The sequence below is a fragment of the Tiliqua scincoides genome, chromosome 1 (assembly GCF_035046505.1).
Source record: "Tiliqua scincoides isolate rTilSci1 chromosome 1, rTilSci1.hap2, whole genome shotgun sequence".
NCBI classification, from domain to species: domain Eukaryota; kingdom Metazoa; phylum Chordata; class Lepidosauria; order Squamata; family Scincidae; genus Tiliqua; species Tiliqua scincoides.
In genome coordinates, this window is record NC_089821.1 from 85,315,153 (window position 1) to 85,340,876 (window position 25,724).

At 44.8% G+C, this 25,724-nt stretch overlaps 1 protein-coding gene across 2 annotated transcripts in view; it reads right to left on the reverse strand.

Moving 5' to 3' along the window:
• Nucleotides 1–25,724, reverse strand: part of NCKAP5 (NCK associated protein 5) — a 370,314-nt gene that overhangs the window by 172,898 nt on the left and 171,692 nt on the right. For both annotated transcript variants that reach the window (XM_066633011.1, XM_066633012.1), the window contains exons 5-6: nucleotides 16,242–16,310; nucleotides 4,829–4,867 (exon numbers count right to left, since the gene is read on the reverse strand). In XM_066633011.1, coding sequence (XP_066489108.1) covers nucleotides 4,829–4,867; nucleotides 16,242–16,310 — 108 coding nt within the window. The remainder of the gene's footprint in view (nucleotides 1–4,828; nucleotides 4,868–16,241; nucleotides 16,311–25,724) is intronic.

A 25,724-nucleotide genomic window follows, 5' to 3' on the forward strand; every position in this document is an offset into this window, starting at 1 on the left:
CCTGAAGAAAACACAGGTCATGGTTCAGGATGTGAACTCACCTCCCTGCATTACAATCTCTGTGCATGAACTGGAGGTGGTCCATGACTTTGTGTACCTTGGCTCAACGACCTCCGACACTCTTTCTCTCGATACCGAGCTAAACAAACGCATCGGTAAAGCAGCTACCACGTTTTCCAGACTCACAAAGAGAGTCTGGTCCAACAAGAAGCTGACGGAACATACAAAGATCCAGGTCTACAGAGCTTGCGTCCTGAGTACACTTCTGTACTGCAGCGAGTCATGGACTCTTCACTCACAACAGGAGAGGAAACTGAATGCTTTCCATATGTGCTGCCTCTGACGCATCCTCGGTATCACCTGGCAGGACAAAGTTTCAAACAACACAGTCCTGGAACGAGCTGGAGTCCCTAGCATGTATGCACTGCTGAAACAGAGATGCCTGTGTTGGCTTGGTCATGTCGTGAGAATGGGCGATGGCCGGATCCCAAAGGATCTCCTCTATGGAGAACTTGTGCAGGGAAAGCGCCCTACAGGTAGACCACAGCTGCGATACAAAGATATCTGCAAGAAGGATCTGAAGGCCTTAGAAGTGGATCTCAACAGGTGGGAAACCTTGACCTCTGAGCATCCTGCTTGGAGGCAGGCTGTGCAGCACGGCCTCTCCCAGTTTGAAGGACACTTACCCAACAGACTGAGGCAAAGAGGCAAAGAAGGAAGGCCCACAGCCAGGGATTCACACCAGGGACAGACTACTTTTGTTCCCTGTGTGGAAGGGATTGCCACTCCCGAATTGGCCTTTTCAGCCACAATAGACGCTGTTCCAGAACCACTTTTCAGAGCGCGATACCATAGTCTACCGAGACTGAAGGATGCCAATGAATGACAATCACAGTACACCAACCCCAGTACTAAAGCCCCTGCCAGGAGACCCGGACTCAGATAACAGGATGGAACTAAGGAAAATACCTCTTGGACCTCATGTCATGCCCATTTAGAGCTTGCACACAGGAACCTTGGTGATGTGAACTATGGTGAAAGGGCACTTTGCACAAAGAGCCTGCTGCCCTCACAACACGTACGGCAAGGTATTTTGTAAACACCTGACTTCTCTGAATTTTTATTGCAAGTGCAGTGCCCCAGAAGGAGTTCACACACAAACACCCAACCTCCATTCCGCCGCAACAGTGAGAGAGTAAGGACAATGAGCCACACAAGTAAGCAAACAGAAGGGAGGTTATCCCATGCCACAATACATTGATGATGCTTATGTATCTCATGTCTCTACGCCAACACCTACCCTTCACAGTACTGTCAAATGTATCTTTATAGCAAAGATAAACTTGCAGCGCAATCCTATCTTGCACTGGAACATGCAGGCCAGGAGGCCTGCGCTGTATCCATTTCAAGATAAGGGCCCAAAGTGGCTCAGCCGGAGGTAAGGGGAAACTCCTTTATCCCCAGGTGAGCCACTGCAGCTCCAATGGATCTCCTCGGACTTGCGCCACCTCAGGAGGTGGCATGTCAGAGGAGAGTGGAGTGGCTTGCAGCTGCTCAGGAACAGGGGCTAGGATCTGGCATATCTGCCGGTCCCAGTCCGAACTTGGCTGACGCAAGGCTCCCCCATGAAGTTGGTGCAGTGGCTGGATTCAGCCTCCACAGGCTGCTGCGCATCCTTGTGCCGGCCCAGACGACTTCCGAGGAGGCACAAACATGCCTTATGGCAGTGCAAGAGACTTGCACTGGCCCAGGGCGCTTCCAGGATTGTCACCCTTTGTTACCTAAGCATTCCTTCCTTTTGCAGCACCTAAGGTGAGGTGAAGACAGCCTTCTAGTTCAGGCCAAGGCTGGAAGCTGCCCTGTGGCCTGAACTTGCCTGTGGAGTTGTACCCCAGCAGGCCTTGTGCCACCTGAGCCGAGAGAAGGTGCAAAGAAGAAGAGGAACAGCCAGTTGGCATGTTAAATTGGTGATATTTAAATTGGTTAAATTGGTGATATTTCGTTATGCAAAAAAAGATTTCATTTTGTTTTATTGACTAAAATTGGTTTTATTTTGCTTTATTTCACAAACACCAAAAACAAACAACCCTACTAATAGCAGAGCGTACTCTCTCTTCGTGAATGCCAGGTACTCCAACCATTGCCTCTGCTGGCCAAACACTCATCTGAAGCCCTTTCGTTTTTCAAAAGTGCTTTATTACTACATGAGACTGAACACTTATTTGTGACATAGTGCAACTGCAACCTCCATCAGGTGATGGAAAGGGAATGCTGGTGCTACTGTGTGGCAGATGCCAGCAATGAGGCACTTTGTGTGTAGGCTGCCGTGATATGGGTCCTGTATCACATGACTGGCCCACAGAGAGCTCCCTCCGAATGGTCCATGTGCTATAATATTGGAAGGGTAGGGAAGTAGATTGCTACTTCCTGCATGTTTTTTTTCCAGGAACAATTGCTGAGCACCAAAGAGAGGCAGACCTCTGGGGTAATATCACTGATGGTAAAACTAACACCATTAGCTCAAGGCACTGGGGAGACTCAGGGCCCAATCCTATCCAACCTTCTAGCACAGATGCAGTCACAATGCAGCCCCAAGACAAGGGAACAAACGCTCCCTTATTTTGAGAAGCACTCCATGACTTCCCCACCAAGACAGGATGCAGTGTACACCCCATCAGCACAGCTGCATCATCACAAGAAAGTTGGATAGCATTGGGCCCTCATTCAAAAGTAGTGCATTTACTGGTGCATCTCTTTTTTTGGTAAAATGTCAGACAAGTTTCTTGGTAGACAATTCACAGTACATAATCTGTGTGTCTTCGCATAACTGTTGTAGAAGAAACCATGCTAAGTGGACATTTAGAAAGCAACCTGGAGGTCATGACAAAAGGAAACTGTTTCATGCCATCCAAAGACACAGCTGCTACCCTGTAGCTATTCTCAATGAATGGAAAGGGAAAAGAATGCTGGCAGTTGCGATCACTGCAAAATCAAACTACATATTATGTGACAATCCCAGGATTGATCTCCCTGTGTGTGCGTGAATGTGTGTGTGTGAAAGAGAGCTTAAACTGAAATACAGCATGCATGTTCAGACAGCAATCATGGATATCCTAAATAACACATAATTATGAAAGTGGACGAAAGGCAGGGTAACAATATATTAAATAAAGTCTTCAATGGCCACAATCAGGGACAGCCCAACTGGATCTGCAAGTCACATAAGAACAGCCCCACTGGATCAGGCCATAGGCCCATCTAGTCCAGCTTCCTGTATCTCACAGCGGCCCACCAAATGCCCCAGGGAGCACACCAGATAACAAGAGACCTCATCCTGGTGCCCTCCCTTGCATCTGGCATTCTGACATAACCCATTTCTAAAATCAGGAGGTTGCGCATACACATCATGGCTTGTACCCCGTAATGGATTTTTCCTCCAGAAACTTGTCCAATCCCCTTTTAAAGGTGTCTAGGGTAGACGCCAGCACCACATCCTGTGGCAAGAAGTTCCACAGACCGACCACACGCTGAGTAAAGAAAATATTTTCTTTTGTCTGTCCTAACCCGCCCAACACTCAATTTTAGTGGATGCTGCTGATGCTGACCTTCCCCGCCCCCCCCAAAAGAAAGCACAAAATTGCAGCTGCTCAAGTTGCTCCTTTGTGTGCAACCCCTTCTGACAAAACAGGAAGTGCAAGTCATGCTGGAAACTCCCAGCCTATCACACACAAGTAATGCATTTTTTAAAGGGACAGTGCAAGGATGGAGCAGGTTAAGTGAAGAGCATTGTCATTACTTGTGTCTGGAAAAAAACCATGTGGCAGTGGCAATCTGATCCCCTACCCTCAGCACCTCACTCCTTTCTTGCACAGTCCCTTTAAGACTGCATGAGGAAGGAGCAAGATGAGTGAAGTGGATCATGCAGTACCAGAAGAAGTGGACTGAAGCAGCCCTGTCAGGGGCAGGTTGGAGGGAGGCAGAAGAAGATACAAAGTGAAGTGTGCCCCATCTGCCACCCCCCTCCCGCCACCTGCCAAAAGCCTCATTACTCGTGTCATATTTGGGCTGGTCCTGGTCATAATTCAGAGAATGCTGGCATATTAGTGATTCAATGGTTGTCTGCAAGAACGAACTTATTAATAAGTATGAATCATTCGCAGATTCCGTGATTGCAGATAGAAAGTGGCAATCTGTATTCCAATCTTGTTCTTTTCAGATATCAGCCCCACTACATTCATTGTGAATGGGATCTCAGTCTTAGGTTGCAGCCCTATACTTACTTACCTGGGTGTAAGTGCCATTAAACTCAATGGAGTGTACTTCTGAGTAGGTATGTATAGGTTTGCACTGTTAAATTTAAATCAGAGCTGCCCTTTGCAAAAACGTACTCAATTGCTGTTCACATTGTGCACAATAGCATGATAGCGGTGCCCTGAATTTGATTTTGGGCTCAATCCTATTCAACTTTCCAGAGCCAAAGCAGTCACAGTGCAGCTCTGAGATGAGGGAGCAAACATTCCCTTACCTTGAAGAGGCCTCTGTGACTGCCTCTTCACCACAGGATGCAGTGCACACCCTGCTGGCACAGCTGGAAAGTTGGACAGGACCAGGTCCCTTCTCAAGTTATATTTCTGCATTATTAAATCAAGAGAAACTGTTAATCTTTGTTAGATACTCTCAGAAATATGCCCTGTATTACTTGCACTGAGATACTGTAATATACCATTATTTCATGTTACTGAATAAATATGTCTGATAACTCTATAAGTACCTTCGATAAATCTTGTTTATAATCTTTAAGAGCACCCCACAGAGAGAAACTACTTACCTTCTGAGTAAGCAGTGCTTGTACTACCTGGTTGGCTACCTGTAAAAATAAATAAAGTATATTTTAGCAGAGCCGACTATTGATTTTGCTTGTAGATGTGGTGTAGATAATCTCTCTTAGGCACCTCTGGAAGTGCTTTTTACTTCTCTCATCATCCACAGAACCTTAGATCCTGCTACATAATCATTTTCCCAGATAGCCTCATTTTATGCTGAAGCTTATACTTCTTAATAACTACATATAGTCTAAGGAACAGAACCAATTTCAGTTCAGAGACCAAATTCTGTGGCATTGTAAATCACAGGACTGCAAACCAGTACTATTCAACTGATTTTGGAGAAGCTATTCTCCAGTTTCTACTTGCAGAACCCATGTCCATGAATGTTTTCTTGAGCTTTATTTCATGACAATTGACAAAACTGAACATCATGACAGCTAGATACCATACAGTAAGGTGCCACAGAAAATTAAAATACCTATCTATTTTAAGGCACTAAGCCATTCACACCACGCTTTGTAGTTAACTTTAAATCAGATTACAAACCATTGATTAGTAGAACTGTATACATAACTAGGTTTAAACACTTCCTGATATCAGTGGCGATTCTGGCCCCCCTGCTGCCTGGGGCCAGGACTGCAAAATGCTGCACCCCCAGAAAAATGTGCCCCCACTGGTTGCATCTGGTGACTTTTTGAAGGTTCTGGAAGGCCTTTTAATGTCACTTCTGGTTTTCTGACAATAACCGGAAGTGATGTTTGAAGGCCTCTGGATGGGGAGGCTGGTGGACAAACAAGGAGGAAGCGGCCCAGAACAGTAAATGGGAGGGCCATGGATGGTGGTGGTGGTGCGCCTGCAGGCATGGACATTTGCCCCCCTTGAATCCTCCTAGGTATGCCAATGCCTAAGAGCCTAATCCTGAACTCAGTGCACCAGCTCACCGCCGACACACACTGTCGCAAACGTGCCATAAGGCATGTTTGTGGGCTCTAGCACCAGTGCTCCGCTGGAGCTCTGCCACTCAGCGGTTGTGTGGACCGCCAAGCAGCAGAGGCATGGGGGGAGGCAGGAAGGAGTTGTTCTGGGGATGGGGGAGATGGAGGGAGGCCAAGAAGGAGGCCGGGGGGTGGGAGTGGGGCGGGAGGGAGGTGGGACTGGTGGAGCTTTGCTCCACTGGATCCAGAGCCTCCATGTCAGGCTTGCCACCCGACATGGAGGCTCTTGATTCTACGCCAACCTTTGGGTCACAGTAGAATCAAGTAGCCTCACTGTGGGGCTAAAACCGAGTAGGTAAACCAGAGGTTTACCTTCTCCAGAAGAGCTGTTGGCAGCTGCCTGGAGTGTACTGGATGCAGCAGCAGCCATTTCGGTGTCGCTACAGCCCCATGCGCTGGGCAGCTCAGGATTTGGCTGTAAGGTATCTCTGTCAATATTTACATTTTCAACACAGATATTTCTTTATTGCTGTGACAGCTTGATTTTTTTTTTTTTGCAAACAAAAGGCTTATTCTGATGGAATGCTTTTCAGAGGTGTGTGATTCATAGTATATTAGTGTACTAATAAACTTTAGGCTGCAATTCGATACACAATTTCCTGGGAATAAATCCCACTGAACTTACTTCTGTGTCAACATACCTAGGACTACGCTCATATTCTGAAGCCAAACCCCAACTATAGATGTGATAACCTTATTTCAAATTCAAATATGAAAAGCTAGAGATGCAAATCTCTTTCATTTCAACAGTATGTACTTTAAAAAAATGTAGTACGCTCATGTGAATGAAGTCCTGTGCAAAAGCTCAACTGAAGTCAGTCTGGTAAATAACTCTGTTCTTGAAAGATCCACGACTTTGATTTGATTCATATTCTCATAAAACGGCGTAATAATACTTCTCCCCCTCCAAAACTGGTCTCTAACCTTAGGCACATGGGGAAGCAACGGTCACATAAAACAGCTCAGGACATGATTTAACAGAAGACACAGACTAATGTACAGCCATAATAACCCAAAGGAGGAAATAAGTTATATCTCTGAAATCCACATGTGTTGCCCTATAGGCTTTAGAAATTGACATCCAACAGCGTTCCTTCTGGCACATACTTTTAGTTTTAACGTTGTTTGCTCTACCTGAAAATTGAACAAACTCCATCTAATACATTTTTTTTTTTGCTTACTGACTTAAGGTTTCTTATGAAACACAAAACAGAAACCCTAAAGGGTTCTGTAAAGAGTGTTCAAGATATTTGCAACACTTCTGCCTACAAAATCATTGTGAGAGCTGTGCAGAGTGGCATGAACAGAAAAAGGTGATTTCACTGAAATGTTCTGCCAACACTGCTTATCGAGGTGGCTGAAATTAAGGCGACCTAAAGATAGATGCTTATTTATAAAACTGTTGAACTCTCTTACCATTCCAACACACCAAGATCTAGGGGCCAGAGTTACATAAGTAAATTTTGAAGAGGCATTCCAATAAATAGATCAGTGCAATGTTACAACCACTCTGAAAGTATACTGTGATGGATCAACACACCGATATTTAAGATGGAAATGTTAAGCAGTACCTTGTAAGGTTAACAACTCAAGATTAACAGCTGCTGCCAGCTGTTAGGACTCCTGCTGGACCAGGCAAATCTAACACAGGGGGAGGGGGAGGGCAGGGAGGAGGTGAAATGGGGAGGAGACAGGGCAGGAAATAGGGGGGGATCAGGCCTAGAAGGGAACTGCTTCACCATGAGGGGATTTAGATAGGATTGGTCTGATTCATCAGTGTGTTAGGCCACATTGTGACTTCCTGATGTACTGTGAGCTAACGTAGTCAGCATCAGGGTAGGGATCTCAGGATGGGTTGCCACCAGTGACATACTGTGATGGATGATCTGGCCGGCACCGCTATGTGCCGAGGAGCTGGTGGCAACCCAGTAGCCCACACGGGTGAGTCCAATTTAGCATGGTATCAACCCTATAAAGGAGAGGAAGATTGAAGGAAGTGGGCAAACCCCTAAACATAAAGAAGGGCACAAAGGGCCCTAGGAAGATCAGTCAGGAGTACTGGCTGACATATGGGAAGGAATTCTGCTTATGACATGCATTCTGGCTAGCAATGAACTAACCACAATCCTGGGTAGAAATAATGTTTAACTGTAGTATCTAAAAAGTGAATCATTTGCTTGGAAATGTAAATCTTTGGGCCCAAAACTATAAATCGCAGTTGGGTTGAGAAACTTCTAGCAGGACAAAATGTTATCATGAAAGTACATTGATCAGTCTTTGGAATCAATGTGACTTCTGCTTGTATCCTCACAAACATTCCTCTGAACAGTTCTCTTTAAGGACTGCTAACTGAAACAGAGTTTAATCGTGCCTGTGCCAGGAAACTGTTCATGGCTTTGTACAGTCTGATGGTCCTCATAAAATAAATCTGAAACTGTAAGAATGTACATAATTTAAATATGTGAGGTTCCATTCTGTTGCTGCAAAAAGATTCAAATGAAATTTGTGCTTCTTCAGATTAGAAGTTGTTGCTGGTCCAGCATGACTTTTGCATGCTGTTCCTCAGGTTGAGCATTTAAAGGTGTAGAAAGAGAAGGGACTATCCGCAGGAAAGGAGAGGGATCCAAAAGGAACCAAGAAAACACAGGGATTTGGTCCATGGCTATTTCTTGGGGAGAGAACTAAAAGATTGTGTGAGCCAAGGAAATGGAGAGGAAGGAAAGGAAAAGCAGTACTGGGTTTTAGGAATCAGGAACAGCAAGTGTGCAAGGGCAGAACCACACATACAAACATCAATTTCTATACAACAACTCCTGCATTCTCCTTTCTAGATCCAGTAGCTCTTTGGCAAAATAATCTGTGGCTCACATACCCACATATAGCAATGTGTCATTGTGGATTATGTTCAGCTTTCGTTATAATTAAGAACACAGTTGGCCCTAGTTGAGCAGCAGTTGGAGAATGATTCTAAAAGACTGGATGCAGATGGATAAGACAATGGCTTGTCAAAAATATCTCACTGCCATCATTATGCATAAATCAATTACATTTGGTAAAGTCTGTACTTGATGGTGAAAAATCTGCGAGATTAAATACTGTCATTCTCACTTCCAACCAAACTCTACCTCTTTGAGTATATGAAATGACTTCAGAGACTACTGACTACCGTCTCTGTAATAAACGAGGGGTATCAGGAAGATGAAATTCCAGGGCAAAAGATTTCAGTTCTAGCAGCTACCAAGCAGAAGTCTCTACAGAAACAGAACAGCAGCGTCACCAGGGGGTGCGAGGGGTTCAGACCACACGGGATGACACCCTTGGGGTATGTATGTGACACCACTAGTGGCCAAAATTGTGAAAACCTTGGTATTTGTGAATAATAACATCATATTATCTATTATTCGATAGGTATGTTAATGCAGAATGCAGTGAAACAAACCATGTTGAATTACCTTTATTCTATCAAAAGTAATGGACAATTAACCAGAAGAAGAAAATACAACTGCATTATGTAATCAAAAGTGGATTTCCTTAACTCAGAACTGACCAATGAGACTGATTGTTCCAAGAGCCAATGAGTTGTATGACACAACAGGAAATCAATAAGGTGTTAGTATGAGTCAGCTCTCATTTTCATGTATCAGAACCAATATGAGAACTTTTATTTAGTTGTGTGAGTGTCATCAAGTTGGAAACTGATTTTTTGTTGTGTGTGAATATATATATATTCATTTATGGTCTGGTATAGGAGAAGGTCCATCATAGGAGAGACACAATTACCTCGCACACCCGGTGATGCAAAGCCTAGTGACGCCTTTCAAACACAATACTTTAATTTCAAATCCAGAATTGTTCCACTTGGAAAAGCTGGAGCCAGTGGCTCACCTGTTGGGGGGGAAAGGGGTGCAAATGGCACAGGTGTCAGGTCTGAGGGGGTGGCACCGCACCATCATCCACTTCCACTGACAATGCCCCTCCGGCACTCAGTTTGTGTGCTGATGGGAGGGTTGCCTCCTGGGGCCCCCTCCAAAACACATTCTGAGGGTCAGGGAAGCTGTGTGCTTTCAGAGCCGAAAATCTGGCTCTGGGAGTTGAAAACTAATCACTTCCGGTTTAGAGCCCAAAACGGAAAGTTATGATTTTTGGCTTCCAGAAGGCCTTACAAGGTGTTGTAAGGAGGGAAGGCATTAGGCAGGGGGGTGGCCTCTCCAGGTGGGGGGCAGCATACCTGGAAGTGTGCCCCGGGTGTGGCAGTGGCCAGGAATGTCACTTGCTTGTATGAGGATTTTCTCCTTCCTAACCCACAATTTAAATACCTTCAGTAGAACATACGTAGAACTGATTATTTCTGGCCTATCTAATCCTATAAGCATAATTAGTACAGAATGGAAATAAATCTAAATGCTACTTCCAGTGAGCTGGGCATGTTTTTGGATCTGGTAAAAATGCTTTTATTCTCTGATTTGCATGAAATGTTAAAGATGTCTTTCTGCTAAAAACTTCTAAAGACAGGCTGAATATTAGAGGTGAATCTTTATATTTTGCCGGGCTAATTGCAAGAGTTGGTGTGATAATTTCAAGGTCTGCAGCGTAACATAACTCGCTGCCATGAAAGAGAGGCACTGAGCCTGACAGAAACCTTTGCTGGCATAATAACACGAATAAATATTATAATACCTCTTGACAATAAACTGACAAATTCCAGAATGGGAAACTAGGATTAAGAATTTAAATCTCAGGCCCCTGAGCTATAAGGAGGTAATCCTGTTTCTTGCATTTGGTTTCCAAGAGACAAGGAGATAGCTTTAGGATATATGTATGTATTTTTTGCATTTTCAATAAATGAGACTCCTTTCCTACATATGGCAAGGCTAGATCACTGAACAGTTATTTTCATTCAAGTTTAATTCAAATGACTGATATATGTATATTAGGGGAAAAAACAGCAGAAATGAACTGCTAATTTCAAAACAATTGTTTGTTAAGATCACTATTAGAATTCATCAGTGAATCCATTTCTCTCACACTCCAATTCCTCTTATGCACACTTTTTTTTTTTAAGTGATGGAGTTTTACAGGGAAAAATGCTTAAAGAATGTCAATTTCAGTGTCAGAGGATTCATATCATATTACAATAACAAAAGCAAAGTTCAGAATTCCGGGGAAAGGGAGTATGTGGATTAAAAGAACATTTGTTTTTCAGAATAATGAGACTGCATTCAGCAGTTCTGCCCCTCAACTCAGAGATTAATCCCATCCAACTTTCCAGCACTAATGCAGATGCAATGCAGCCCTGAGATAAGGGAACAAACATTCCCTTATCTTGAGGAGGACTCTGTGACTGCCCTCCCACCACAGCATGCAAAGCACACCCCATTGGCACAGCTGCATCTGTGCTGGAAAGTTGGATAGGATTGGCCCCATTGTAATGGAAACGTGCAAGATCCCTCAAGTATATAGGGTGTTACGTGGTGTCAACAGTGGCCCCTTGCTCTGACAGGTCTGGGAAGCATGGGGTTAAAAACTTGGCTTTTAGCAGTGGGTGTGCTGCAGGGCTGCAGCCACTAGAGGCAACTAGGTCATAAGGGAGCAGTTTTCAAACTCTTGGGGAGAGTTTGAACTGTAGTAAGTCTTGGTGGGGGGGAGGCAAGGCTAAGGGGGGCTACAGGGACTGGGATGCACTCATCAGTCCCTGCAGCAGCCGTCTGGGGTGCAGCGAGCCCTGCGCGAGCGTCTTCAGGGCTCCCCAGCCTTCTAAAAGTGAAAGCGGAGCAATCGTGCTCCACTTCTGCAGAACCAGAAGTGGAGCGTGATCTTGCCACTTTCACTTCTGACGAGCTGGGGAGCCCTGCAGATACTCGCGCAGGGCTCCCCGCACCCCAGGCCAGCTGCTGCAGGGACTGGTGAGTGCATCCCAGTCCCTGCAGCCCCCCTTAGCAACGTGATCCTGGGGATTGCGTCACTGCCTCCTCCCTGCCCCTGCCCCTTAAGGGGGCAGAGGCCAGGGCCTTCAGGCTGGGGTGTCGCAACGCTTCAGTTTGAAAAACATTGTTGTATGGGATAAAATCAGCACCTAGAGAAGGAAGAACGTGTGAGTGTAGAAGGAAGGAGCTTGGAGGACTGACTAAATGGACTGAATGAACGGAGACTGCTGGAAACAATGGAGACTGGTGTGTGGCTGCCCCGCCCACGAACTGTTGGGAACCAAGATGTTGCTGCAATAGCTTTAGAAGCTGCTGGTGGGAGAATGTTGAGTGGAGAAAGAAGGAACTCTACAGGCTGAATAGGCAAGTTACCCTAGTGGTGGGGTCCAGCAGTGGTTTCTGCAGGATTAGGGCTATTTTGAGTGAAGAGAGGAACTGGTTAGCTTAAAGTGGGCATAAGTTCTCTAGGTCAAGTTTAGAACAGGAATTTGGCAAAACAGCCCTCCACCTATTAAACAAATTGAAGAAGTGATGAGTTCATACACAACGTCAGGAGCTCAAGATTTTCACATATAGCACAATCTCGTGCCATTAAAAATCAGTGAAATTTTTAGAATTGTACCTGTATACAGATGGTTGTGTCTCCTTGTAGTGAACACCTAGAACTTCAGCTTTTCAATTAATACTCTGATCCACACAGCAGCAAAAATCTTTCTCAGTAGCAGCAGCGCACACCAGATTGTATCCTCCCTTCCAGGGCTGCACTTATCCTCAGTCTTCTCAGACTTGATGCCAGTGAAAGAGATTGCGTAGGTCTGAGAAGATCCTTTGGGAACCAGGCATCCTACTGAGATGTCTAGTCCCCAGCTGGTGCATAGAATGTAGCACATGCTCTGTTGGTGGAGCTGCACACTCTGGGCTGGCAAGGGGTAGGATTGAGATGTATGGTTTCTAGGATACCTCAGTCTAACATGCCTGTTTAAACCAGCAAGAGAAAAAATGGCTTGTGAAATCTTACTCTGGGTCTCAGAATGCACCATGCCTGTAAGTAATCACGATGATAAGTCCTGAGACACTGGGAATGAACTAAGTCTGGGCAGGGTGGGAGGGTTGCCTTGACAGTGCCACAGCTATTGAAGTGCTGCAGGGACAAGGGGCTTTTTTATTTACCTGGGGAGTTGTGCTGGCCTCCAGGAGGCTCTGGGAGGTTCATAGCTGCCTCTGTGAGGCTCACCACAGCTCCACAGGGCTCTAACTGCCAACTGGAGCCCACTTCCAGATCAGAGCTCTGATTGGAAACTGGAAGTGGGCTCTGATATCTTGTCAGAGGGTCTAGGAGGCTTGCAGCCGTCTCTATGAGGCTCCCTGTAGCTCCACAGGCTCTGATGGGTGATTGGAACCCTATGGAGCTGCAGAGAGTCTTGCAGATGGGGCTGTGAACCTCCCGGACCCTCCTGAAGGCCAATGCAACCTCCCAGGCAAGTAAAAAAAGAAACCTGGGTTCCCATGGTGCCATGATTGCTGCAGGGTCATCGGGACACCCATTCCTGGGCCACTCCCCTTAAGGGGAAATGGCCCACTTTTGGTTCCCCTGGTGGGTCACGAAAGGGATTGATCATTTTGAATAATCAATTGCTTTGGATGGCCACACAGTAAAACAAATGGAAGACAACATTAAAGCATGCTTCATAGGAATTAAATTAATTATTGCATTCAGGATTTGTGGGTGAAGGTAATTACATTCAGTTTTCAGATATGGAGATACGTTGCAATGTCTTGATAAAGGGATCTCATTTGTATCCAGTGAAAAACTCTACTACAGTGGTTCCAAAACATTTCAGCACCAGGACCCACTTTTTAAAACAACACTCTATTGGGACCCAGCTAGTTTTATGAGTCTAAAAAAGTTTTATTTACTGGTCACTCAAGCATCTGTTTTATTCATTTTACTATTGGGGTGGGGACACTTTCTGGAGCATTTGTTTACTCATTTACCCATTTCTTTACTCAGCGTGTGGTCAGTCTGTGGAACTCCTTGCCGCAGGATGTGGTGACGGCATCTGGCCTGGATGCCTTTAAAAGGGGATTGGACAAGTTTCTGGAGGAAAAATCCATTATGGGTTACAAGCCGTATGTGCAACCTCCCAATTTTAGAAATGGGCTATGTCAGAACACCAGATGCAAGGTAGGGCACCAGGATGCAGGTCTCTTGTTATCTGGTGTGCTCCCTGGGGCATTTGGTGGGCTGCTGTGAGATACAGAAAGCTGGACTAGATGGGCCTATGGCCTGATCCAATGGGGCTGTTCTTATGTTGAGCTCCATGTTCATCGGATTGGATTATTCTGGCGGCTTTGCATTGCCCTTCCCCTGGCCTTCAATAAGAATTGAGGAATGTTTGCCTACCTGCGAGTAAACGTGCATGTGTGGCTCTGTTTCACTTTCCATAGGGCTAAATACATTTTCCTGGGGACTACCCAGGAATACATCGGTGGGGGACTACCTTCTTGAGAATTTTTTTGGGGGTCTGCATTTTGGGGGGGTCTGCAATGTTGCACCTCCCTTGGCCTGCCCTTCTAAGTGGACTGAGGCACCTACTCATGAGTAAACGTACATGTTTACATGTGCTGCACTTTCCGTAAATAGAGGTGTTTGTTTCTGGTGAGTTAGGATTACAGTCTAAGCGCCCAGCTTTATCAGGCACAGTGCCTGCGGTATGCTCGCACCGCCGGCACTCACTGTCATAAAAGTGCCATAAGGCACTTTTCCGTTGGTGCACAGCACTTGGGCACTGGGATTCTCTGCCGGAATGACACGCTGCTGGAGCAGCCAGTGGCAGAGACGGTCCTGGGGTTTCCCTTGCCCGGGGCCACCTCTGCCACCCCGCCCCTGACCTGGTAGTAATTGCGACAATTTCATCATCACTACAATTAGTTCTGTATGCTGCCTCCTCCGTTCCCCCTTTGAAGAAAAGTTTCTGACTTTTGGCAGCGCGAAAGGCTCCTTCAGAGTGTTTTGGGGCTGCTGGAAGCGGAGCCTAGGACAGGCAAGCGCTCTAATGGAGCCTTTCGTGCAGCTTAGAAGCAGTGTGAAAGGCTCTGTCAGAGATGGAGAAATGGCACACGTCTCCTCCAAAATTGGAGGAGAGGTATGCTGCTTCCTGCCACCCTGAGGGCTGCCCCTCCCCTCCCCTTTCATTAAAGGGAAGGAAAGGGGATGGCCTCAGATGTGGCTGGGAACAGTGCCAAGAGTTCCCTGCTGGTAGAGAGGGAGTGGTGCTCTGACCAGCAGGGAACCACGAAGAGTGACTGTGCGTCTGCGGCCACCCCTCTCTCCTTTCCTTTAATGAAAGGGGATGGGGACAGACCTAAGGGTGGTTCAGAACTGCACTGACAGTGGCTGCGCTCCTTCTGTCACTCTCTACATTGTTCTTCGTGTACTGGGGGGCGGGTCACATTAACACTCCTCCAGTGCAGTATCCAGGGCATTTGCTGACAACGGGGCTCGACATGGAGTAAGGGAACATTTTAATCATTTGTTCCCTTACCTGGTAGCCATTTTGGTGCTGCTGTTCTGCCCGGTGCTAGGACAGTTTAGGATTGGGCTGTAAGTCTTACTGAACACAACAGGTTTACTCCCGAGTGAAATAAATAACACCGTTTTCAAATACTTCTATCCATAGGGCTAAATGCATTTTCCTCGTCAGTTTTGTGACCCCCTGATGGGTTGCGACCCACAGAGAACCGATGCTCTACTAAATTAAACTATATAATTTAGGGCACAATCCTAACCCACTTTCCAGCACCGGCATAAGGGCAATGCAGCTCCTAGGTAAGGGAACAATCATTCCCTTACTTTGAATAAGCCTCCATGAGTGCCACCCAACTGCAGGATGCAGCACACGACCCATTTGCACAGCTATGCCAGTGCTGGAAAGTTGGTTGGGATTTGGGCCTTAATGAACTATCAGAGTGGTTCTCACACATTTAGCACTGGGACCCACTTTTTAGAGTGAGAATCTGCCAGGACCCACTGGAAGTGACTTCATGATCAGAAGTGACATCATCAAGCAGGAACGTTTTTTAACAATCCTAGGTTGCATTCCAGGAGTAAGTCCCATTTACTAACATTGTTAAAATGTTACATAGTAGCTTGTTAAAAGTACAGGTCTGTCACATTTCCCCAAATGCAGTCACATACCATGGTAGCATCAAGTCGAATATACAGTATTAAAAGTAAAATATTGAAATGAATGGGGACCCACCTGAAATAGGCTCGCGACCCAACTAGTGGGTCCCAACCCACAGTTTGAGTAACACTGAACAATCAGTTCATGACCTATCAGTTCATGACTGATATATGCGTGATTATATCCAAATGGCATCAGAATGATACAACGGCTGAAGCTGAATAATAAACAAAACCCTAATTGAACTAAAAAAGGAGGGTTGTGTACTAACAGAGTACTTTGTCACAAAACATGCTGCATTTACTTTACCTCATCAAGGCACCTCTCATACTGCTCTCTCTGATTTTTGTTTTCCATGGCCAGTGCAGAATTTTCTGCCTGCAAGATACAAAAATAATGCAAATTAATCCGTGGGTATGGCATAAAACATGATAATCCAAACAAAGCATTTAACCTATACAGCTCCTCAGAATCCAAAGCAATATTATAGAAAAAAAATAAAAATAAACCAATAGTCCAATCCTATCCCCTTCCTCTACCAGCATAACCAGCATTGCACCAGCAGAAGTTGCTTTAAGACAGTCACAAAGCAACTTCTGCTGCGGCACACTGCAGGCTTACTGGTGGGGGGTGGCTGGAACAGCCTACCACATGACAGTGGAGCCAGAGACCTGCTGGAGCAGGTAAGCCCATAAGGTGCTTTAGAGGTAGGTGGGAAGGGGGTTGAGCAAAGCAGAGGGTAGGTGGAATAGGGCATGGTTTGCGTTGAACAGCGTGGTGGCAGGGGAAGGAGGGGGCAAATCATGCCCAAGAGGGGGCAGGATCAGCAGTGGCAAATCCTGAAGCCCTTCCTGGGACCAGTCCACCTTCCCTGGTCAGTGTGGGCTTCTACCAGTGATTGAGCTGGCACAGGTCTAAGCTGATCAATAGCACCTGCTGGGGATTACCCCTTGGCATAGGAACAAATGTTCCCTTACTCCAGGGAGACCTCTGGGAGCTGAAAATCTCCCAAAGGATAAAGTGGTTGTCACACCAGCGCGGCTGCATCGCCGTGTGGGGATATAGGTAAGATTGGGCTGTACATCTATATGTTCCCATTTGTTGTTATAAATAACACAGAAATTCTATTAGTTTTATGAAATTACCTAGAAAATACATTGCAATTTAGATCGGCATTGCTATTCTGCCCATTTCTGTAATCTATTCTTGGCAGATACAGAAAACAGCCTTCAGTAAAAACACTGCAGTGGATGTTTTGCCCATCAATTTTCTTTTATTCAAGTCTGCCAAACCTGAATGTCTGAAAATCATGATTCAGGGACATTCTCTTTTCTCTCAAAATCGGATGGTTTAGCTTAATATTAAGAGATTTAAAGGCACAGTAATAAAATGTGATTTCTTTTTATCATTGGATCTTTGCAGCTTTGATGAATGGCCCAGTTTTGTTTTCAAGAGTTCTGGTTTTTTTCTCCCGATATCATAAAATTAAGAAATTTAGCATATTACTCTTACAGTAAAGCTGAAATCCTACTTACACTTACCTGGGAGTAAGCCCCATAGACTGTAATGGGACTTGCTTCTGAGCAGACTGTATTGGGAGTCTTTTGGATTGGGCAACACCATGTTGCTGGCATGGGGATCACATCCCCCAATGGCCCTGTTAATGAATGACATTCCCCCAAACTCCCATAGCACACCTGTGGACCATTTGTGGCATACCAATGTGCCATGCACACCAATTGAAAATTGCTTGTCTGATGCTAAGTCTTTGAGCACGATCCATGACTTTATATTCAGGTCACATATTTTTCCCCCAAACACAAAAGTGAATAGGGAAGTGCATTATCAGCTTATTGGAAGTAGCTGAAGTCTCTGGATTTGCCAGGACAACTATAAATATTTGGAGCCTGGCCGTCTTACCTTGCCCAATCAGCAGAACAGAATCTCTTCTCTTCTGCACTCTGGGCTTTAGTTCCAGTTTCAAGTGGCTTACAAGAACAAACTATACATGATGGTAAAGACAGCGTTGTCTAGTTTGGTTTGTTTTCTAAACCAGTGCTTCTCAAACTTTTAGCACCGGAACCCACATTTCAGAATGAGAATCTGTCAGAATCCACCAGAAGTGATGTCATGACCAGAAGTGACATCATCAAGCAGGAAAATGTTTAACAATCCTAGGCTGCAATCCTACCCACACTTATCCAGGAGTAAATCCCATTGACTATCATTGTTAAAAGCATATACATACGTAGTTGTCTGTTAAAAGTACAAATCTGTAACATTTCCCCGAATGTAGTCACATACCAGGGTAGCATCAAGTCTAATAGATTAAAAATAAAATACACATTGAAATTAATGGGGACCCACCTGAAATTTGCTCACGACCCAGCTAGTGGGTCCCGACCCACAGTTTGAGAACTACTGTTCTAAATCATATCAGCCACACAGAGGTCAAATCTGAATTAGTACCACAGCACAGAGGTAGGAGCAAAGCCATCCCTAGAAAGGTATGGACAGGGTGTGGGACTGGAGCAACTCAGTCAGTGTGGGTCTCCCCCCCTTTATTACCACATATTGGTCATGAAAGCATGGGGCCCAGGGCGGCCACTCCAGTTGCCCTACTCAAGGGATGCTCTGGGTAGGAGATATTTTCTTTTGAGCTATGTTGCTATGGTCCCCTGAAGGTGCAATTGAAGCAAATGGTATCTTTTTGAGGTCCACAGTAGTGTGAGGTGAGTATTTTTTGCAGGAAAATAGCATAGAGGAAAAGGTTAAATAACCCCCTACATCCACACCATTGTTCTAATCTGGATTTGACCCACATGTGGCTCATATTTTAAAGCAGGATTGTCAAATTGTGGGTCATGACCCACATGGTGGGTTTCATCCTGATGTATGGTGGTTCCTGGTTTGGACCCTCCCACCTGCCCTTGCAACCGGTAGGCCCCAAATTGGAGCCTTCTGGATGAATTGGAGGCCACACCGGAGCTCTGAAGGTCTCAGAAGGCCTCAAGAAAGTTTGGTTTGTGAAAGTGACTTCTGGTTGCTTCCAGAGGCCTGCAGAGGCCTTCTGAGGTTGATGCCAGAGAACGAAGTGGGTTGCAGTTCCCTCCACTGCAGAACAGTTGGGTTGCGGCAGGAAGAAGTTTGAGAAGTTTGTTTTTTTTAAAAAAAACAACAAACTACCTAGACCAGGTCTCTCCACACCCTGTCTCAAGGGCAGGATCTGGGGTTTAAGAGAATCTTTCTCCCCTCCCCCTGTGAGTAGTTTCACTGTGCCATGGTTTTTCAAGGCATCAGATCTGGACGACACTACACTCTGAGCAGTCATGTCTGCCTGGAAATCTGGATGCAATGCCTGCTGGGGCACTGGAGGACAGACATGACTGCCTGGAGCGTTGTGTCGTCCAGATCTGATGCCTAGAAGAGTGGAACGGTAAGAGTGGGCCCAAATGGGGATAGCTTTCTTGTTGCACAAAGGTCATGAGTTTGGCGACCGCTAATCTAGACAATAATATGGTTGATAGACAAATGATGTCTAGCATTTCAATGCTATGAAAACAAGACAAATAATTGTACTGTCAAAGTTCCAATTCATTTTAAAATTAGGTGAGCAGAATGATGTGCCTGTTGTTTTATGGCAGGTGGCTGTCCCCTGACCCACTCGTTAGATCAGGTGTTCTTTATCTGCAACTCTGAAAGCAAGTGTCACAGCTGATAAAGTCAACAAAACTTAGGGATGAAGAAGGAGGGATTCTAGGGGAACAATTTAAAAGAAATTTTAAGTTCAAACAATATACAGCGATTGTTAATTTGACAGACCTTGATTTTACAGAAATTACAATTGCTGTCTGCTTCTTTAAAAACTAGTCAAATAAGTTTTTCTCATGCACATGTGCATTATCTTAAATGCATCTGGATTTAACAGGCTTTCAGCATTAAACCTCTCCCCTGCTCATTCAGGCCATTAAATCAAAGGTTCATTGTATTCACATTCATATTTTATTCCTGCTAAGATTTTGCTTATATCCTGAACAACATTTCTGGAAAGTGGAATGTCTCACAAACATACCAGGACAAAATGAGAATTCTAAAAGCAAGAGCAGGTCTAAAATATTCATGCCTCTGAAGGTGAAAACAATATTATAGAAATCTTCTAGCCAAAAAAAAAAAAAAAATGAAGCCAGCCATGGGAATCTAGGTGCTATACCTAGCTTCTGTTCATAACCTTCTTATCACGTAACCATGACACCACAATCAATACTCTCACATAATTACAACCGTTACAGAGTTTACATTGCTTGCTTCCCTTTTAATGTTTCAGCAATCTATGAAAATATAATGAATCAAAGCTTTGGTTGTTGTGTTATCGTTTTTTTTAATTGGTAACGTATCAAGTTACAGTATACATTTGGGATGTGATCCAGAGAATTAATTTGCATGCAAGCAATGAGACCACATGCACAGCATGTGATTGCTTTCAATTGTTCTCTGTAGCAGCGCCCATTCTCAAAAAGGCAAGCTGATGTATTTTTAAAAAGACACTTCCTTCTCTCACTCATGTAAACGTACATCCTTAGTTTATTTACTGCAGTTAAATAAAAAAAAAAAAAACTCAAGAATCAGGTGACATTCCAGGTACAAAGTGTATTTGGTGCAATGAGCAGTGTTCCTAAGAGACAACTCTCATGATCAAAAATCAACCATGGATGCACAGTGAGCTAAATCCATAACAGCTGGCTATACGATAAAGCAATCACCTGACTTCTTTGCTGCATGGCCAGATAGATTTTCAGCATGTGATAAGATGAGCAGGAAAATGATTATCTTCATTACCTGCTGAAAATCATTCAGAGCAATCAGGCGACCTTTTAGCATGGGAGCAAACACTCACTGAGGACCACTCCTAGAGGCAAATTATGCAGTTGCATTCCAGGATGTAAGGCTGTCCATACAGAGTAAAAAGGATGAAGTGAGGGGGAGAAAAAAACAAACCATGTGTAGACAATTGAGTGTCTTCTCAACCAAGTTGCCTTTCATCGCTGATTGGTTTTGTTTTATCTTCATTTGGCGTACATACTTCACTTTACAGCCCAATCACAAAGAACTAAAACCTCTGCCAGGGAGACCAGGGCTTAGATAACAAGGCATGTGGTATAGAGCTATACTGCTCTGGCATTGTATTGTGCACATAAATGAGAAACCTGGTGATGGGAGCTATGGAGAAAGGGCACTTTGCACAAAGAGCCTACTGACCTCACAACATGCATGGCAAGATACATTGTTAAAATTTGTCATTTCAAAATTTGTACTGGAGGTACTTTGCCCCAGGAGGACTCCACACACACTTAAGTGGAACCTCTACTCCACTATCCCAATGAGAGAACAATGAATTCCACCCAGGTAAAAAATGGAAGGAAAGTAATCCCAAACCACAACACAATGCTGCAGCATATCTATCTCATATCTCTTACCCTGCTTCCCCACCAATACTGTCTTTTCACAGAATTTTCAAAGTTATCTTTGCTATAAACCAGTGTTTCCCAATCTAGCAGTTGCTAACCCCCTCAGCAGGTGTTCCAGCCTTTGTTTGGAATGCTACCCCCAACCCAACGGGGGACCTGTAGGTGCTGTTAGTACTTGCAGGTTTAGCTGCTGCTGCCACCACCAACTACATGTAAGTAAAAAGGGTTTTCTTTACTTACATGCATTTGGTGGCAGTGAAAACCATAAGTGCCATACACAGGCTGCTGCAATAGAGGCTTTGCATTGCATCACATGCACAGTTCAAGGCAAAGATATACTTGACAAGGTCAATGACTAGCCTATGCAATGCTCCTTCTTAGTGGTCCATGTGCTATAGTCACCTAACCAAGCATGCCTGTTTGTAGTTCTGGGAGATACTAAGTGCTCCATGTGATGCTCTTTGTACGTTCTCTGCTGTGGATAAGTGGTTAGAGATCAGCTTTGTAGACTGGCTAGTGTGGGTCTGAGACCTGCCAATATCTTCTCTTCTGTCCCTACCATGGGTGTTTCTGGCCATGCAAAAGGTGAGTGTGCTGTTGGTTGTGGAAGTTCTGTGGGAGGGCTTGGGTTGCCAGCCTTGTCAATGGCTTTCCGGGAGGGCTACTGAGGTTTCCCATGTGGCCCACTTCAAGCTCTCCCCTGGCAAAAAGATTCCTTCTTGCTGATTGACACCCCCATGAGGAGTCAAACCCTTGCCCTGCAGTTGTGTGCTTATTTCACAAGGCCTCCACTCCCAAGGGAACCATTGTCCTTCTATTAGTCTGTTGTCGTCAAATGGTATTTCTTGGGCATTTGTGTGAGTGCATAAAAAGACATTAAATCCAGGTGTTGTAATTACAAGCAGTTCTCTCCTTTTGTTTCCTTGCTCTCTGTGTCGCTATAGCTCCTGCAGAGGCAAATACTATGGCACATTTTTTTAATGATCCAAAAGTATTTGAAGTTTAGGTGCTATCTCAAGCTAAAGGTGTTGTTTGGAGGGGGAGAAAATTTCTGAATTAAAACATTATATTTTTAACAAATTCCAAATTAATTTTGGTGTGACCAGAATTTTGCATTTGGAAGATATTCTCTACCCCTCCTACACTCATGATTGCCAGGCACATTGGGGGGGTGTGTGTGTGGAATTTTAGAACTGAGGATTCTGTGCATATGACCCAATTTTTCCCTACACTACAATTGCCCAGGCTTCATGGTTAAGTGCAGGAACATACACGTCTAAACTTCTGCTTTACAATATGCAAAAAAAAAAAAAAAAATGCAAACACATAAATAAAAGAGCAAACCCAATATATCTGAATTGGGGGCTTTTAAGCCTGAAAATGGATTTTAAATTACACAGCTGGGGACTCGCCTTCATTGTGCTGCTGCAGTAATTTACATCTTTACACATTTTGTCGGATTTAAACTTCCTGATCAGAAAGACAAAGCAAGCAGAGTTTGCTTGCATTTTTTTTAATATGCTCCCCAAAACCAGACTAAAGAGAGAAGAAAATGAGAGTGTAACAACCAGTAGCTCAGGCATCCACCACCAGTAGTTAAGGAAACATCGACAAGCATTCTTAACCTAGAGGCTTTAGATACTTACCAACTACATATAATCCTATGCAAGTTTGGTGTCTATGCTTCCCCTGATTGCTGAGCAAATCATAGCCATTTATTTGACATTTTGTAATAGGCACTGAAATAGGAAGGCAACGCTTCAATGACTTCATTTAAGACCCTCTTGCCAGCCCCGTAAGAATGAAAAAAGCAATGCTAAATATATCAAATCACCCTAGAATGTAATACAACATTGCAGAGACCAAAAAAAATATACAGTAAAAGTTTAAAAAGGTATATTTTCTAGTTTGCACATTGGCCTAAATAATAGGATCTTCTGTCACTCTTAGCATCCTTTGTTTCATGATGCTTTTCTTCATCTCTTTTAGAAAGCCACGATTCGATTACCTGGAGAAGATTTATGAGGTTTCTCTAAACTGTAAATGTTCCTGGTAAACAAAATTAGGCATCTTTGCTATATGTGAGGCTGTATGTGCCAATGCTTCTCAAAAACTGAGGTCCTGATAAATTATGTGACAGGGTAGGCTAAAGAATGCTGAAACTCCAAAGAATGCTTTGGTGGGTAAGTAAAATAAGAGGTAAGTAAAAATTGTGTTTACTTACCCCCTTGGTAGGACTTCTGTTTGCCTATGGGTCTCCTCAGACCCACAGCAGCAATGCAGCTGTTGTATGTCTGAGGAGATGAAGGGGGTGAGGCAAGCTGGAAAATGGAGGATAGGATCCAGCAGGCTCATATGCTGCTGAGATCCACCCCTCCAACCTGCTCCCTGCACCTCCTCCTCCCTTCCTCAAACCCGCCCATGGTTCACCCTCTCCGACAATTTACCTGGGTGAGCAGAACACCTGGGCGAGTCTGACATGCATGCAGTGCCACTAGTCATTTCTGGCACCAGCTTCATCACGCGTGTCAGCAGTGTGGCTTTTGTGCCACCACAACAGAGCCCATGGCAGTGGACTACAATGTTCACTGCAGTAGGCCCTTAAAAGGATTGGGCCATAAATCTTTTATTCTCCATAAAAACTGGACTACCATGAATTTTCCTAGTGTCTCCTGGGACTTAAGCAGCCTGGGTTGGTGGGTTGTTTCTTGGGTTGGTTCTTGATGGATTGGCTCTTGTATATTTCAGGCTGACCTACTGTCACTCACCATTACAGAAAGATAATTTGGACACATTCTGAATTTTCCTTCTGGTTGCTGAGAGCATTTCAATCTGAAGAATAGGATAATAACACCCCCCCCCCATTCAAGCGTTGACTATCTTTTGCAAATGCAGATCTTCCAATTCATGAGTAGCAATAAAACTAATTACATAATAAAGGGTGCAATCCTGACTGAGTCTTGGGTCAACACAAGTCCCTTGTGCTGGCCCAGGACAGTCACAAACGTGCCGTAAAGCATGAATCCAGCTTCTGTGTGGACTCGGGCAGGGAGGGTTGCGTCGGCCAAGCTCTTCTGATGCAAGGGTCTGGGGAGGGTGGAGAGGAAGCAGAAGGGAGGCATTCCAAGATGGGGGTAGAGTGGTCCTGGGGGTGGATGGGCGGGGAGAGGGAGGCGGGGCGGGGACCTTGCTGTTATGCGGATTCCAATCTCATTCCCTGAGCACTGCGAGCGGCTACAAGCTGCTCCGCTCTCTATGGACTTATGCCACCTCCGGAGATGGTGCAAGTCCAAGAAGACCCATTGGGGCTGTGGTGGTTTTCCTGGGGGTAAAGGGAAGTTTCCCCTTGCCTCCGACTGAGCCACTTCAGAGTTCAATCTTGCGCTGGATACAACGCAGGCCTCCTGAACTGCCTATTCTGGCGCAAGATTGGGTTGCGCTGAAAATCATTTAATGTGCAAAGATGTCTACCACAATAAAAGATTCCTGTAGTGTAGTACAAAGACAGTCTCACTAACCCAAGATTTGTTTACCCCAATTATCTGTGCCCATCTTCAATTTCATATCTGTAACCATATATACAGCACAGTCACACTTAACTGAATATCTGATTGTGTGTTCTCATTCCACACCCACTTTCCAAGTATGCAATTTGACTGGGGTGGGGGAGGGAAGCTTCCCTTTGTACCAATGGAATCTATTCTCCCAGGTCAAAGAATGTGTGCAGTGGGATATAATAGATCAGGATCACAATGGGCCAAAGCATTTAAAGTTCCTTTCTTCTGTGCCATTTCAATCTGAATCAGACTGTTGTACATGCAGCATTTTAAACACATAGAGGTCAACATCAGAGTTATGTAGCATGTACGTAAGTAATGCTGAACCTTACATAAATGGTCTTGACTTTGTTTTTGGCCTTGTTCTAAATATATCTACAAGAAACTCATAAATTTAAGGAATACATGCAGCACTTTGTGCTAATTGAAGCCATTGTCTCTTTCTCAGATTTTAGGTCTGTGAAAATGGTTCTCATGACCACCCTGGTGAAAAAGAAGGGTGGGGGACAACATGTGCGTGGCATCAAAGGGTTAGTGGGGGCTCTTTCTCTCTTCCTCTCCACTTCACTCCTCTTGCTGGCCAGTTTGACATCCCTGGGAAATGGGTATGCCTTCTGCTGCCACCACCCAAGACTTAGGAAGACCAGATAGAAAAAGGCCACTTGGGACAGTCCCATTTTCTGGTTACCAAACATCTCCCAAATTTGGGGAAGGGGTCCCTGTAGAGAAAAGCCAGTGATGTGGTAGGCATGGCAAACCCACTCCTCCCC